Source organism: Miniopterus natalensis, chromosome 7 (assembly GCF_054644295.1).
Source record: "Miniopterus natalensis isolate mMinNat1 chromosome 7, mMinNat1.hap1, whole genome shotgun sequence".
NCBI lineage: Eukaryota > Metazoa > Chordata > Mammalia > Chiroptera > Miniopteridae > Miniopterus > Miniopterus natalensis.
In genome coordinates this window covers 83077272-83091350 of record NC_142087.1, presented here as the reverse complement: position 1 = coordinate 83091350, position 14079 = coordinate 83077272, and the positions used below count along the sequence as shown (strand labels likewise).

General features: G+C 52.7%; 1 protein-coding gene across 1 annotated transcript; it reads left to right on the top strand.

Annotated features, from left to right (window-relative positions):
• The first annotated feature begins 2396 nt into the window (after positions 1 to 2396).
• Positions 2397 to 12067, top strand: YTHDF1 (YTH N6-methyladenosine RNA binding protein F1). Its single transcript, XM_016202431.2, has 5 exons — positions 2397 to 2498; positions 2772 to 2796; positions 3827 to 3906; positions 7653 to 9173; positions 11813 to 12067. Exons 1-5 carry the CDS (start codon positions 2472 to 2474, stop codon positions 11837 to 11839), a joined length of 1680 nt encoding a protein of 559 aa, XP_016057917.2. The 5' UTR covers positions 2397 to 2471; the 3' UTR covers positions 11840 to 12067.
• Positions 12068 to 14079: the final 2012 nt, after the last annotated feature.

The following is a 14079-nucleotide window of genomic DNA, read 5'->3' as shown; positions in this document are numbered from 1 at the left end:
AAAGCAGCTCCTCAGAAAGCCCAGGGGAGGGGCTTCTGGAAGGAGGCTTCTGACTAGGCTCGAGTCAGAGTTTAGCTGAGGAGGTGACCAGGAGTGGCAGATGCCAAATAGACGTCTTCATCTATCACCATCGGGTGGATGGGTGTCTTCATTTGCAGGCCCCCAGAGGCCAGCTGTTGGGTGAGCTGTGTCCTGTGACACCTGGCGGGGGGGCATTGCTCCAGCTGGGTAGTCACCTCAACTCAGAAACACCAGCCTTAAAGCCCCACCCCAGCTCAGAGAAAGGTCTCTGTGCTGACTAGCAGGCACAGCCTCTTTTGGTGGCAATCTGCCAGATCTAACGTTACATAGGTGGCCAATGTTAGTGCTCTTTGACTCAGCGACCCCACCTGCAGGAACCTCCCACCAAGTGTCCTCACAGAGGTGTGCACATTCATCAGGGCCAGGACACACAATGCAGTGAGGCTGGAACCTGAATAGCCTGTGAATGACCTTGTAAAGGACACGGGGAATGGGGAATGGGCATTGAGGTGTTCAGTGAGACTTAGAACCACGTGCTGGCCAGACAGTGGGGCGGGGAACAGACAGGCCCATGCTTATATGTGCAGTTGGGGAGGAGGGCATGGAGAACCCCAGCTCCCTCAGAAGGGGGACTGGGGATGGGGGTGGTGCCTTCTGCCGCCCACCTTTGAGTTCAAAGGTGAGGTTTTTAACTAACTACACATCTGTATGCCTTGAGATTAAATAGAACATCAAACGTCTTTAATGCTGGCAATGTTTAGAAAAATTCCATTCCAGTTGGGTACAGCAGGGATGTGGTGAGGAGGGGCACCAGTCTAAGGGCTTAGGGCCCAGGATGGGGTGGGCTCTGTTGTTTGAGATGCAGAGCAGGAAACCTCTGTGCCATGTGCCTGCATGGACTTGGCTCCTCCCTGAGGCCAAAGGATGAGTAGGAGTCAGGTGGAAGGGGAAGAAGCAGTGGGGAGAACCTGTTGGTCCCAGCACAGACCCGGCAGCTGAGCCACCCTTGCCCTTATGGTCTTCCAAACCCTGAGCTGGTCAGGGTCATCTGAGGCCCCCACACCCTCTCCCTGTGCCAGGAGCTGCTCTATTCCCAGCCTGCAGGGTCCAGATCTTGTCCTGGGGCAAGACTGGGGCAGGTTCTCCCACCCCTTCATGGGCCCATGCACAGTCCCTACATTCAAGTTGCTTTGGGGCCCCTAAGTTCCCTATTGGCTGGGATCCATGCTCCCCTGCTTTGGGTGGCTATCAGATCCTGCTGGCCTGGGGGTGGCTATCAGATCCTGCCTGCCCTTCCCTGGAGAGCAGCCTGTGTGATTGTGCCTCTTCAGTCCTCTCATTTTCTGGGCCACTCCTTCCACATTGTGTGTGGTACCCAGCTCAGTCCCTGGATGCTCTCCAAATTTTCTATTTGACATTGCCTGTGATCCTTGTACTGGGCTAAAAAGTGTCCTCCAAAATTATGTATCTGTGAATGGGACCTTATTTGAAAAGAGGGTCTTTGCAGATAGAATGAAGCTAAAATGAGGTCATGCTGGATTAGGGTGACCCCAAATCCAATAAAAGGAAAAGGCCATGTGACAATGGAGGCAGAGAGCCAAGGAACACCAGGCACCTGGGGCCACAACGATCCTCCCCTGGAGCCAAATCCCAGGTCAAGAGCCTAACAAGCAAACTGGCCATAAACTGGGGAGCTCTGAAAGCAGCACCTCCAGGGACGCTGGAGCCCCGGGCTTCCGGGGACAGGTGACCCAGAAGGCAAGGGTACAAACAAAACTCAGGAAGTCCAGGGCTAACACCCACCGGAGGGCCCAGAGCTCACACCCTTGGGCACCCTTCCGAGGGATGTTGGAGCGTTCGGAGCGAGCTGCAGGGTATATTGGACTCCAGCCCGTGGAAGTGGCTTTAAGTTGGTGACCGCTCTCCCTGGCTCCGCTTCTTCACGTCTCGGGGATAAGCCCAGGGGTGCCGTCGGGTCCATGACCTGCGCAGCGCGCACCTCGGAGGAGCGGCATCACGCTGCGGCTGCCCAAGGGACTTCCCGGGCTCGCCCCGCCCCCGGCCCCGCCCATGGCGCGCGAGGCTGGGACCGCGGCGCGAAATCCGTCCCGTCGGGCTTCGGTGCGCAGGCGCGGCGCGTGGCGGCTGGTCCGCACTCCCGGCCTGCCCCGCGCGCGTTGACGTCGCGCAGCCTCGTCCCCGCCGTCGCCGCTGCCGACGCCGCCATTGGAGTCGGCTCCTCGTCCGTCTGTGTGTTCCGTCCCTGCTCACCGCGCTGCGTCGCGGCCCGCGAGCGGCCCGCGCGCCCATCAGCCGCCGCCGCGGCCGCCCGGCCGGCGCCCGGGGAGGGGGCGGCGGGCCCGGGGCCGCGAGAGCGCGGGTGACAGGCCCGGCCTCGCGGGAGGCCGAGCCGGCGGGCGCTCCCGCCCCGCGCCGGCTGTTCATGAAGCATGTCGGCCACCAGCGTGGACCCCCAGGTAGTGGGCCGGGCAGGGGTCGCGGAGTTGGGGTCTGGGGTTTCGGGGTCGAGGTCTCGGGGACAGGGGCTGGGTCGTAGGGTTGGGGCCGGGGTCGCGGGGGGACGAGGGCTGGAGCCGCGGGGTGGAGGCCCCGGGCGGGGTCGCGTGTGACCGCCGATTCCGTTCGCGCCGGAGCGCGCCGTCGCCGGGGAGCGGTTCTGGTAAATAACTTTGTGTTTCCCTTTCCTCCGGGTTTCGTCCGCTCGCACGTCCCGGCCTGCGGCGGTGCAGAGAAGCAAAGGACAAGATAATAAAGGTAAGCGGTGTCGGGACGGTCTGTGCGGGCCCCCGAGTGCGGGAGGGAGCGGGCGGTCACGGAGTGCGGACCCGGTGGGGGAAGAGGGCTCGCAAGTAGCGTCGAGAAGTGGAAACTTCCTCCTCGGCTTCGGGGAGATAAAACTTTAGGTTGTGGTATTTGGGGAGATTTGACAGGTAGGAAACTGGGACTTTCGTGGGTGGTGAGAGTAACTGGACGGTGGTTGGTTGGGATGGGGAGGGAAGGAGGCCGAGGGGCTGGAGGGCTGTGAGCGGGCCCAAGAGTAAGGGGCTGGCGCTGGGAGAAGGGCCTTGGCCCAGTGACTTGCTCCACACCCCGCACTTCGAGTCCTTGTCTCCTAAGTCCCTGGCCCTCTCTTGTGATACTCTGTCCTGGGGTAAACCCCCAAAACTCACTGTGAGAACCTGTAAGTGACACTTCGCACTTACTTGGAAGACTGTTTTTAACCAGTGTGTGTGAGACTCTGGTGTAACCAAATATGGTTCATCATGTTTTCGGTTGGAAAAGGCCCAGCACTTTATTTACCTTTCCTTTCCTGGCTGAGCCTTGTAACTGGAAAATACAGGGAGAGTCAGATAATAACAAGTTGAGAAATGTCATTCAGTTGCACTCTATTTCCCAGCTGTAACGATGTGGCCTAGGCCTGGTCCTCTCTCTTTCATGCAGACCGTTGAGCTTTATATACGTCTTCTTAGACCACTTCATCTTTACCAAAACCTGGTTCCAGGGGCCTTGCATTCTTTTGTCTGCACCTCTGTTTTGTCCACATCTACCAAATTATGATGGGATCTTTATTAGAAGAGCATAACCTCAATTACTGAAAGTTCTGATTAGTTGCTATTCTAATTAGTTGTGTAAACATCAGTTCCATACTGTTTATGTCCATTTCTAAATAAAAGCAATTTCTACATGAAATTGTTGGGTGTAGACTTTACTACCTTTAATTTCCATGCTTAAAAGTAATTTTTTAAAATGCAAACATAATATTTGTTTCTGCTATTTGTTCTAGTACAAAATGGTTCTTTGCATCAGAAGGATACAGTTCATGACAATGACTTTGAGCCCTATCTTTCTGGACAGTCAAATCAGGTGAGTTTATATTTGTTAATATATATATTCTACATTAGTTTTGACTGAGTTATGTAATCTACCTTTACTGCCATATTGCTGACTTTACTGCTTTATTTTTATTTTTTAATTATGTTTTTATTGATTTTTAGAGAGAGGAAGAGAGAGGGAGAGACAGAAGCATCATTGATGAGAGAGAAACATCATCATTGGGCTGCCTCCTTCCTGCACGCCCCCTACTGGAAATCAAGCCAGCAGTCTGGGCATGCTCCCTTAGAAGGAATTGAACCAGTGACCTCTTGGTTCCTGGGTCAGCAGCTCAACCACTGAGCCACACTGGCCAGACTGACTTTATTATTTTAAAAAGAAAGAAGCAGACTGTAAAGTACTAGAAATAATAGAAAAGCTGCTAATGAAGCCGAGCTTGGGGTTGAACGCAGGGTTGAATGCAGTGAAGCTGGATTTCTCTGAGGAGATGCTGTCCTTCCAGGGCTGGCATGAAGCCGATTTCTAGTTTGCCGCAATGTTGGTGGGTCAGTGATACGTTGCCTTGGTCCAGGTGGAGGTGTGAGTACTTCTCTGGTGAGCTATTTTCAGCTTGACCATGGGCAGTGTGTTCCAGGAGAGCACCTAAGAGCCCAACTCTGAGGCCCAACTCCTTCCTTGGGTTCGAATATCAGCTCCACCACTGACTGCCGCTTCCTCAGATGGCTTGCCTTCTGTGCTTGTTACCTTTTCTATAAACAGAAAGTGGTGAGTGTTGCATAGACGTGTCAGGGGATGACATTAGATGGTGCATGTAGAGCTCGGAGATGGTACCCAATACAGGGCCCAGTGACTTTTATAGCCACCTGGTGTTCTTAGGTTTTTCAGGTTTCTCAGCCTTGGCACTGTGGACATGTTGGACTGAAATATGCTTTGTGTCGTGTGTTGTAGGGTGTTTAGCAGCCTCCCCGGTGTTCATCCACGAGATGCCGTTAGTAATTGCCCCAACCACCGCCACAGCCACCCGTGTGACAACCAATAGTGTCTCCTGGGGGGTAAATTGCCCTGGTTAAAACCACTTGGGGTAGTTGGAGTTCATGCTTAACATACAAATATTTATAATATCTATCACTTTTAAAATGCACTGTGCTGGTTTGCTTTAGAGTAAAAGCAGGCTTTGCCTCATCCCTGTGGTGGAATAGAGCCAGTCTGCCGTTCTCTAAAGCATCTCAGGACTTCTCACCCTCCTCCCTACTGCATTACAGGTGGGCAGCTGGGCCCCGAGAATCTGCCCTGCCTCTGGGAGGACCAGGTGCTGCAGAGTAGAGCTGGCCTGGCCTCGGTGGTTCTGCCAGTGGTGACAGCAAGAAGTTAATGGGCTTATTTTTTTTACTGTTCCATTTTTTTCTTAGATGATTTAAATACTAGATAATTATTGTGTGTTAATTTTAACCAAAAGGAGAGGGTGCTTCGTTACACTTAAAATATACTTCTGTGAAGTGGATCTTCCATGTTACTTGAGGATTTGTTTTAAAATTTCTGGTGTCACTGGAGTGGTCACAGCTCTGTCGCCCTGGGGAGGCTGCGTGGGAACAACCTGAAAGCAGCCCCTTCGTCCTGTTTGTTAAGAGGTGCTCTTGCTCTTCCAGTTCTTGCTTAAGAGTAAATCCAGGCTCTGGGTTGAGAATGGGGTTTACAGAAACACCGGTTGTCACGGAGGGTAGGGAGCCAGGAACACAGGAGAGGGGAGTTCTTGGTCTTGCAGATGAAGAAATGGAGGAGCAGAGGCCCTGGTCTGCTGGGTGGTGGAGCCTGGCAATGCAGAGCCAGGCTCCTCTTCTCTGTTCCTGTGTCTGTGGCCACTTCCTCACAAGGCCACAGGGCAGAGCTGCCCTATAGTCAGGACTCACCTGGGAACTATATGGGCCCTGCTGGCAGACAGACTCCTGTTAGAACAGTGCTCTCTGCATCTTGGCCCCCAGTTCTCACTGAGGATGTGTGGGGTGGCCAACTGCCAGGTGCTAATGAGGGAGGGACGGAGAGATTGGTGTGGTGGAAGTAGTAAGCTCAGTCCCTGTGGCTGCACACAGTGCTCTGAGGTTGTGCAGACATATGACAAGCTGGGCACCACAGGTGCAGTTCTCTGAGGACTTTCCCTCTTGCACATGCATACCTAGCCCTGTGGTGCTTTTTTTCTAAGCCAGGTGTTTGCCGTAGCTAGTCAGAGGCTACCATGCTCTTTTATTTTGTGAAGCCTTGACACTGAGTGACATGGAGAACGTTTCAAGGCCTGGCCTGCCTGTAGTCGGGAGCCTTTGGCAGTGGGACCCTTGCCCTGGGTGGGCCTTGCAGCAGAGGCTAGCCGTCCTGAGCGCAGCTGGCAGGACCCAGAGGGATCCTAACACTCATTGTCAAGTTGCTCAAAACCTGCTCCTCCAGACAGAAAGCAAATGCAGAAATTCTGTGGCTATCAAACTGCTGTCTCCATGTGACCTGAGGGGCTGAAATCACAGCCCTTCGAGCAAGGAAGGAAGCAGGGATCTGGTTTTTCTGGAGTCTGGTCACTTTGTCACTGTTTTCATAATTGCCCTTGATTCGTCTCCTTTTTACATAATTTATTCAAGGTTCTTTTGTTTCCTTTTTATGTAAATGCTTCTCAACATACTCCAAAAATGTTCTGTTCCCCTTGGGCTTCTGAAAGGTCCTTTTCTCTCTAGTTTTCTCTCTAGTTCCTGCTCTTGATCAGTGGTAGCTGAGTCACCTTATTGTTTATGGAACGTGAAGCATTTGAGTAATTTCAGAATTCTTCCCTTCTCAGAAAAACGGATATAGGAAGCAGACGTTCAACTTTAAAATAAACGGTTCTGGTCGTTGAGAATGAGCGTTGTGTTTTAATGTGGTTAAATTTTAGTAAGTATGAAATACTTAATGCTAGAATAGATTTATAGCTTATTGTGTTTTACCACTTATTTTTCCAAAGAAAACCATCTGGAGATAATAGTCACTGACTCCTCCAAGTTCGTTTTGTTTGGTATGTCTATTTTTTCACCATTTTAGCTTAGTCACCAGATGCACCACGGAGTCCAGCTTCTGGGTGTCTTCTGACCTCAGGAGGGTGCCTTTGCCTTGACTACTGTCAGTGGGTGTGGCCCGAGTGGCAGTTACAGTCCCTTCTAGGAAAGTGCCAGGCGTGGTGGTGGTTTCACCTCCTAGGAGTTCCCTCCTCACAGGTGTTGCTGTGCTGAGAACAAGATTGGAATTTGTTCTCACTTGGTTTGCGCACTGTGTGGCTGGTGAATGGACTCCATGGTCACCATCTCTGGTGTACAAATTGGCCAAGGGATAGCTTGTTGGTTGTCACGGGCCAAACAGGTGTGTTTGGGCTAGAGTACATCTTGTCACATCCTGTGTAGGGAGCTCATGCTGGCCATGCCCGGGGTGCAGGGAGGACGTTGGCTCTGAGCGCTCCATGTCTGTGCTTTCAGTTGGTGAGTTGCAATACGGGGGATTTAGGGCAGTTTCAGTTCTCTGTAAGTTTAGGAACTGCCTCCCTCCCGGGGAAGGGCAGGAGGCTGTGGTGTGGACGGCAGCCTAACGTGCAGCCCATACAAATATCATGTCGAGGGGATGTCTCCAGAATGACACTTTAAATAGCTTGTTGAGTGAACATGCTGTGTCCTGTCAGGTATGTCCAGTGCTGCGCAGTTTCATTCCCACTGTTGGTGTTCTTGGCTTCTCCTTTAGCCATGAGAGCAGTCTAACTCATCCTGTTGTTTCCACAGAATAACAGTTACCCCTCCATGGCGGATCCCTACCTGTCCAGCTATTACCCACCATCCATCGGATTCCCTTACTCCCTCAATGAGGCCCCGTGGTCAACCGGAGGGGACCCTCCCATCCCATACCTCACCACCTACGGACAGCTCAGCAATGGCGACCATCATTTCATGCACGATGCCGTGTTTGGGCAGCCTGGGGGCCTGGGGAGCAACATCTATCAGCACAGGTTTAATTTTTTCCCAGAAAACCCTGCCTTCTCAGCCTGGGGAACAAGTGGGTCTCAGGGGCAGCAGGCCCAGAGTTCCGCTTATGGGAGCAGCTACACCTACCCTCCTAGCTCCCTGGGTGGTACGATTGTGGACGGGCAGACGGGCTTTCACAGCGACACCCTCAGCAAGGCCCCTGGGATGAACAGCCTGGAGCAGGGCATGGTGGGCCTGAAGATTGGCGATGTCACCACCTCTGCAGTCAAAACAGTGGGCTCAGTCGTCAGCAGTGTGGCAATGACTGGAGTGCTTTCTGGCAACGGTGGGACAAATGTAAACATGCCGGTTTCGAAGCCAACTTCGTGGGCTGCCATCGCCAGCAAGCCGGCAAAGCTGCAGCCGAAAATGAAAGCCAAGGGTGGACCTGTCATGGGGGCCGCACTGCCCCCTCCGCCTATAAAACATAACATGGACATCGGCACCTGGGATAACAAGGGGCCCGTCCCCAAGGCCCCGGCCCCCCAGCAGGTGCCGGCCCCCCAGTCTGCCCCCCAACCTCAGCCAGTTGTTCAGCCTCTGCCTGTTCAGCCCCCCCCTCTGGTCCAACCACAGTATCAGAGCCCCCAGCCGCCTCCCCAAACCCGCTGGGTTGCCCCGCGCAACAGGAACGCTGCGTTTGGGCAGAGCTCTGGGACCGGGGGTGACAGTCACTCCCCCGGAAGCACCCAGCCCAGTTCTGCCCCAAGCGTGGAGTCCCACCCAGTCCTTGAGAAACTGAAGGCTGCCCACAGCTACAACCCTAAGGAGTTTGACTGGAACCTGCGGAGCGGCCGTGTGTTCATCATAAAGAGCTACTCTGAGGATGACGTGCACCGCTCCATCAAGTACTCCATCTGGTGCAGCACCGAGCACGGCAACAAGCGCCTGGATGGCGCCTTCCGCTCCGTCAGCAGCAAGGGGCCTGTCTACCTGCTTTTCAGTGTCAACGGCAGTGGCCACTTCTGTGGGGTGGCCGAGATGAAGTCACCCGTGGACTACGGCACCAGCGCTGGGGTCTGGTCTCAGGACAAGTGGAAGGGCAAGTTTGACGTGAAGTGGATTTTCGTCAAGGACGTGCCCAATAACCAGCTCCGGCACATCCGGCTGGAGAACAACGACAACAAGCCGGTGACAAACTCCCGGGACACCCAGGAGGTGCCCTTGGAGAAGGCAAAGCAAGTGCTGAAAATCATCGCCTCCTACAAGCACACCACCTCCATCTTTGATGACTTTTCTCACTATGAGAAGCGCCAGGAGGAGGAGGAGGTGGTGCGCAAGGTGAGTCTGGTAAGCCAGGGTGTCCTGGGCCCAGCCCTCGCCTCCAGGTGCAACCCTGGTGGCGTTAGAGTGGGCGGCCATACGTAACTTTTGATCCTTTCTCAGTGTTTGGGAAACAGTAATTGGGACCACAGTGCACAATTCTGCCATAAAGGACTTCAGGGTGACTCCTCTTCTCTGAGTTGTGGTGTTTCTAGAACAGAGCTGCTTAGTTTTGTCAAATCAGGGACACTCACAAGTTCTGTTCTTGGGCATTGGGGCCGCAGCGAGGCTGCTGGGCTGTGAGACCCCACCCACCGAGGGAAGTAACTGCTGGTCTGCAGGTCGTTGCTTATTTTCTCTCGAAAGACCCGGTAGTTTCCTGCAGTTTTTGGAAAGTTGACCCCGATCTCTGTGGGTGGTGAGAGAATGTCAGGGGAGGGGGCTGGGTGCAGACATGTCAGAACCCCCAGGCCTGGAGCTGGTCTCTGGGGATCCAGCTCCCCATTTGGCAGAGACACCCAGAGCCCAGGGGCTGCAGTCCTAAGAGGATCGCAGGTGCCCACAGGCTGGCCCTTGAATGGGAGCATGAGGACAGTATCTTTTTAAAATCTTTTTTTCATGAAACGTCAACAGATAATAGGTGGGTTTTAATCTTTTTCTGGTCATCTATGCTAGTCCATGTTAAAAAAAAAGCATCGCCCACCTGTGGGCTTCAAATGTCCCAAAGCATTTCAGCAGAAAGGCTGCAAAGGGGCCTGTAGTTAGCAGTTGTAAAAGTTACACTTACAGGTAACAGCTTTGTTAGCAACGCTTTGAAAACAAGTTGGTCTCATTCTCTCTTGTGCGGAAAGGAGAAGGGTTTATCACTTATTTCCAGGTGCTGAAATTCTGTATTTTAGCTCTTTTTATGTGTAGCATAAAATACCTAAAATAAATAAAGTTGCTGAATTCACAGGGATGGATAAGAGCTCATTGGTTATGCAACTTGAGGGCCTTAGGCAGCTTGTAGCTGGTTCTTGGCTGTGTGTATAGTTCATCTTAAATACTATGATGTTTTCCCTAAAGCTCACTAGGTTCTCTGAAGGTGATGGTGAGCTCAGGGATAGATTTCTGCCCTCACCTGCTTGGTGTTTAGGAGGTTCTAGTGCTCTAAAACTTGCAATGTAGCAGCTAGACCCTTGGATATCTGTTAAGCGAGTCAGGTGTTGGGAAGTGAAGGCTGCAGTCAGACCTGGGCGGGGCTTTGAGCCCTTTCTCCAGCCTTCCCAACAGGCCTCTGAAATTCCACCAGAACACAAGTTGGGCTTCTGTTACTTTCCTGGGCATCCTCAGAATGCTCACGTGTCAACGTTACCTTAACTCACACAATGGGAGGGACAGGCGGGGGGCCTGACTGGTTCATGTTCATGCTCACTGTGTGGTGGACTGGGTGATTCTCGGCCTGCTCCCAGCACCTCCCAGCAGGGCACTCTGGGCTCCCTGATCATCAGGAGTTGGACACTGGGCTCTGAAAAACGGACAGACTGAGGAGTTTGGGCTCTTCAGGCCTGGGCTTATGCAGAGGCTACCTGGCTCTCAAGACACCTAGGAGCAGAGCCGCCTTTTGTCAGTAAGTCATAGGTTACTTTTGGCAGTACTGTTGTGCTATCCTATCTCAGCTTAAATTTGGAAACCCATTGATCACTTAGGGAGCACTAACCCTTAGGAGCTGTATCAGACCCGGTCCTGTAGGTGGGTGTCAGTCTCCTGGAGAGCCTTCCCTTTGGTTCTGCTGCTGAACCTCTCTGGTGAGGACAGCCTCCAGGGCCTGGCTCCTCCCATCACAGATAGCCAGCCACGGAAGCCAGACAGCCATGGGCTTTCAGGGCACAAGGCGAGCCCTGAGTGGTTTATGGTGGTGATTCTTTCTAAGAGAATGCAAAATATATTTGTGAGTTTTTCCATTTTAGAGGTCAGTGCAAGGAGGAGGTGCTAAATCATATAGAGCGGTGCTGTCTTTCACGACCGGTTGCTGGTTGGAAAGTGGCGCAGAGGCCTCTGCCAAGCGCCCTGCCCTAGTTGACGAGGTGGTGTGTGGGGAGAGAATTGGGGTGTGTTGTTAACCTGAAGACACATTCAGTCCATTTTTAGCAAAAGGGTTCAATTTATTGTGTGACCCTTTCAGAGTCCCGTCGGTTGGGGACTCTGTCATGACCAGCCCCACACAACGTTGTCATTCATGAGCTTTATTGTGGTTGCTGGACAGGGCAGGATGAAGTGGGCAAGCAGGGCCACACCCCAGTGCAGGGACATGTGCTCCTCAGGCACCTCCTACATTCCAAGCTGAGTATAGTTACAGCATTGTAAGGAACCTGCTGCCGGGATGCATGTGGGTGGGGAGCCTCTGCCGGGAGTCACCAAGCAGAGGTGCGTTGCCTGGAACAGGTGGATGCCGGGCACAGTGGTCAGCATGCCTGGTCTGCACAGCCAGGACCCCAAAGCCTGGAGCTGCTGGCAGAGGGGAGTGTTCAGCACTGGCCTGGCGTGGCCGGTCCCATCAGAACTCAGGTCCAGATCTGGGGCCGCAGCCCCCGGAGCAGCATGAGACTGAGTTTTGAGGGAGTTTGGGCACATGTTCACCCCATGTGTTAAACTTGTTTCCTTTTTTTTTTTTACAGGAACGGCAGAATCGGAACAAACAATAAGGATCAGCCAGTTTCTGTTATGATCTGATGTTTGAAAAGCTGAGTTTCAGAACGTGTGCTTGGTGCTGTGTCCTGGCGTCAGCCCAGTGTCTTCCTGCGCAGGCCCGTGCTGCCTCTCTGCGTTCTCTGTCGTTTGTTTCTGCCCAGGTGGCTTCTCACTCGTGCATTTTTCCTGTGTATTATAGTATTGTAGAACTCACTAATAAAGCAGAATGTTTCGTCAGCTTATCAATCAGATCGACCTAATGCGAAATACAAGTATCTTTTAAAAAAAAAACACCTTAATGCACCCCAAAGATTTTCTTTTTGGCAGAAATTATGTCTCGTTCTTATTCACAGTCATTTAACATCTTTCTTTGAGACTAGTTCTCACCCGTGTTGCTTCATCGTGAACGTAACAAGCCGTGAGTTGTCTTGTCATGTAACGTATGCGTTCAATACTCTTCACAGTGCTGAGGTCAGCGGGTGAGCCGTCACCGTGTTTGGCTGGTTTGCCATTTTATGATCAGTTATGTAAGATGCTACTCTGCCCATCTGGTTTTTTTACTACACGGAAACATAAATTTAATTTTTCAGATTTGGTGACAGCTGTGTTTCCTCGGGGCTCCTGCCTCCGCAACCTCACACCCAGAACAGCGCTGTGTCCCACCGGGTGATGGCAGGACCCACCATGTGGCAGTTGGGGTCCAGTGTTCAGGCACCCTCAGTTGTGTGCACCTCATTTTAATCCCTTTTCTTTCACGTGAGAATCCTGATGCCGTTTGAAGTTTTACACCAATAATGTTGAGCTGTCGTGGAGGCTCTGCTCTGACGGCAGAGTGTCCCAGATGGTGCTGCCCACTGTGAATCTCACTGTGTATCTGCATTTCTTTTTCCTGTTAATTGGTTAAAAAAAAAAAAGCAAACCTTTAGAAACCAAGCTTGCGGTCCTGTTTTGTGGAGCGAGGGCCCATTGTGCTCGCTGTCACCTGGAGTCTGGTTGAAGCATGGAAATGGTGCTCGTGCCCGCCACACTCACTCACACGTCTGCACGTGCCCATAGAGGACCTCGCTGTGTAGAAAGCAGATCCTCCTGAAAACTATTTACTCCAAAAGACCCTCTGAGTTAAAGTTTAGGCTGTATTATCTAGACTTGTATTTAGAACGTGTCCCTTTCTCTGAACTGTTACTGCCTGGATGGAGTCACGGACACCACGGGAGAGCTTTTCCTCTAGAATACAAGCCTTAATAAACAACCTTACCCAGCATGTCTGGTGTCCGCTCATTCTTCACCCCAGCTTTACGAGCTTTTACCTGCAATGCCGGTTAAAGGATCACCACCCTGAAGCCCATGTGTCTGCCAGGGAGCCAGTGACCCTGAGACTAAGTTGTCACCTCACTCACCCTTGTTAGTCTGCTGAACAGATAGAGGAACTTGAAAGACCCAGTTCTGACTCAGAATGGCCAGTGTGCCCTACCTGTTACCATGAGCCTTTGAGAAGCTCTGCAGAGGTGAAGGGACTGCCATGAGGCTGTGTGCGCCCCCCCACCCCCACACTCAGCCACTGACTGCCCCCCACAGCCCCATCATTCCCTGTCCAACTGCAGAAGGTGCACCCTCTAGAGAACTCTGTGCAATTGAGTTTGCCCGGTTTCCCCTTTGGGTTAAAGCCTCAACCAGTGTGGCAAAGCCAGAGCATCAGCATCATCCCGGAGACCCCTTGCCTTTCCACAGGCAGAGCTGCAGGAGCTCAGTCCTGGGTAGAAGGAGTACAGGGTGCTGAGGACTCTGACAGCTTGGAGGGGCTGTCCCCTGCCCAAAGGAGCTGCACCTCTGCTCAGAGTTGCTTCTGTGGTTTTATTTTGGAGAGTGTTGGACCTGAAGTGTCAACACTCTCGCACGTGCTGTCTTATGTGTTTTGTCACTGGGCTCTGTGCACATGACATGGTCCCTGGCTTGTAAAGTGATGGGCTACATGTGACACTGGGAGTGCTGCAGTTACAATGGTGTGCCGCTCAGTGTTGGGGGCTTCTGCAGGTGGGCAGGCATGGGAGGGGGCTGTGTGGCTGGTGACCAAGGAGCGTAGGCGGTGATGGCACCTAGGTCTGACAGGATCAGTTATTGACGGCTGTGTATCATGTCCTTCCATGTCACTGGCTCTGAATACGTCCTCCAAGCCCTTGGAGCAGAGGTCAGGCTGCCTTGCTTGCATTCCTGGCACTCTGGAGTGCAGGGTCTGCAGGACCTCGGTACATCTGAG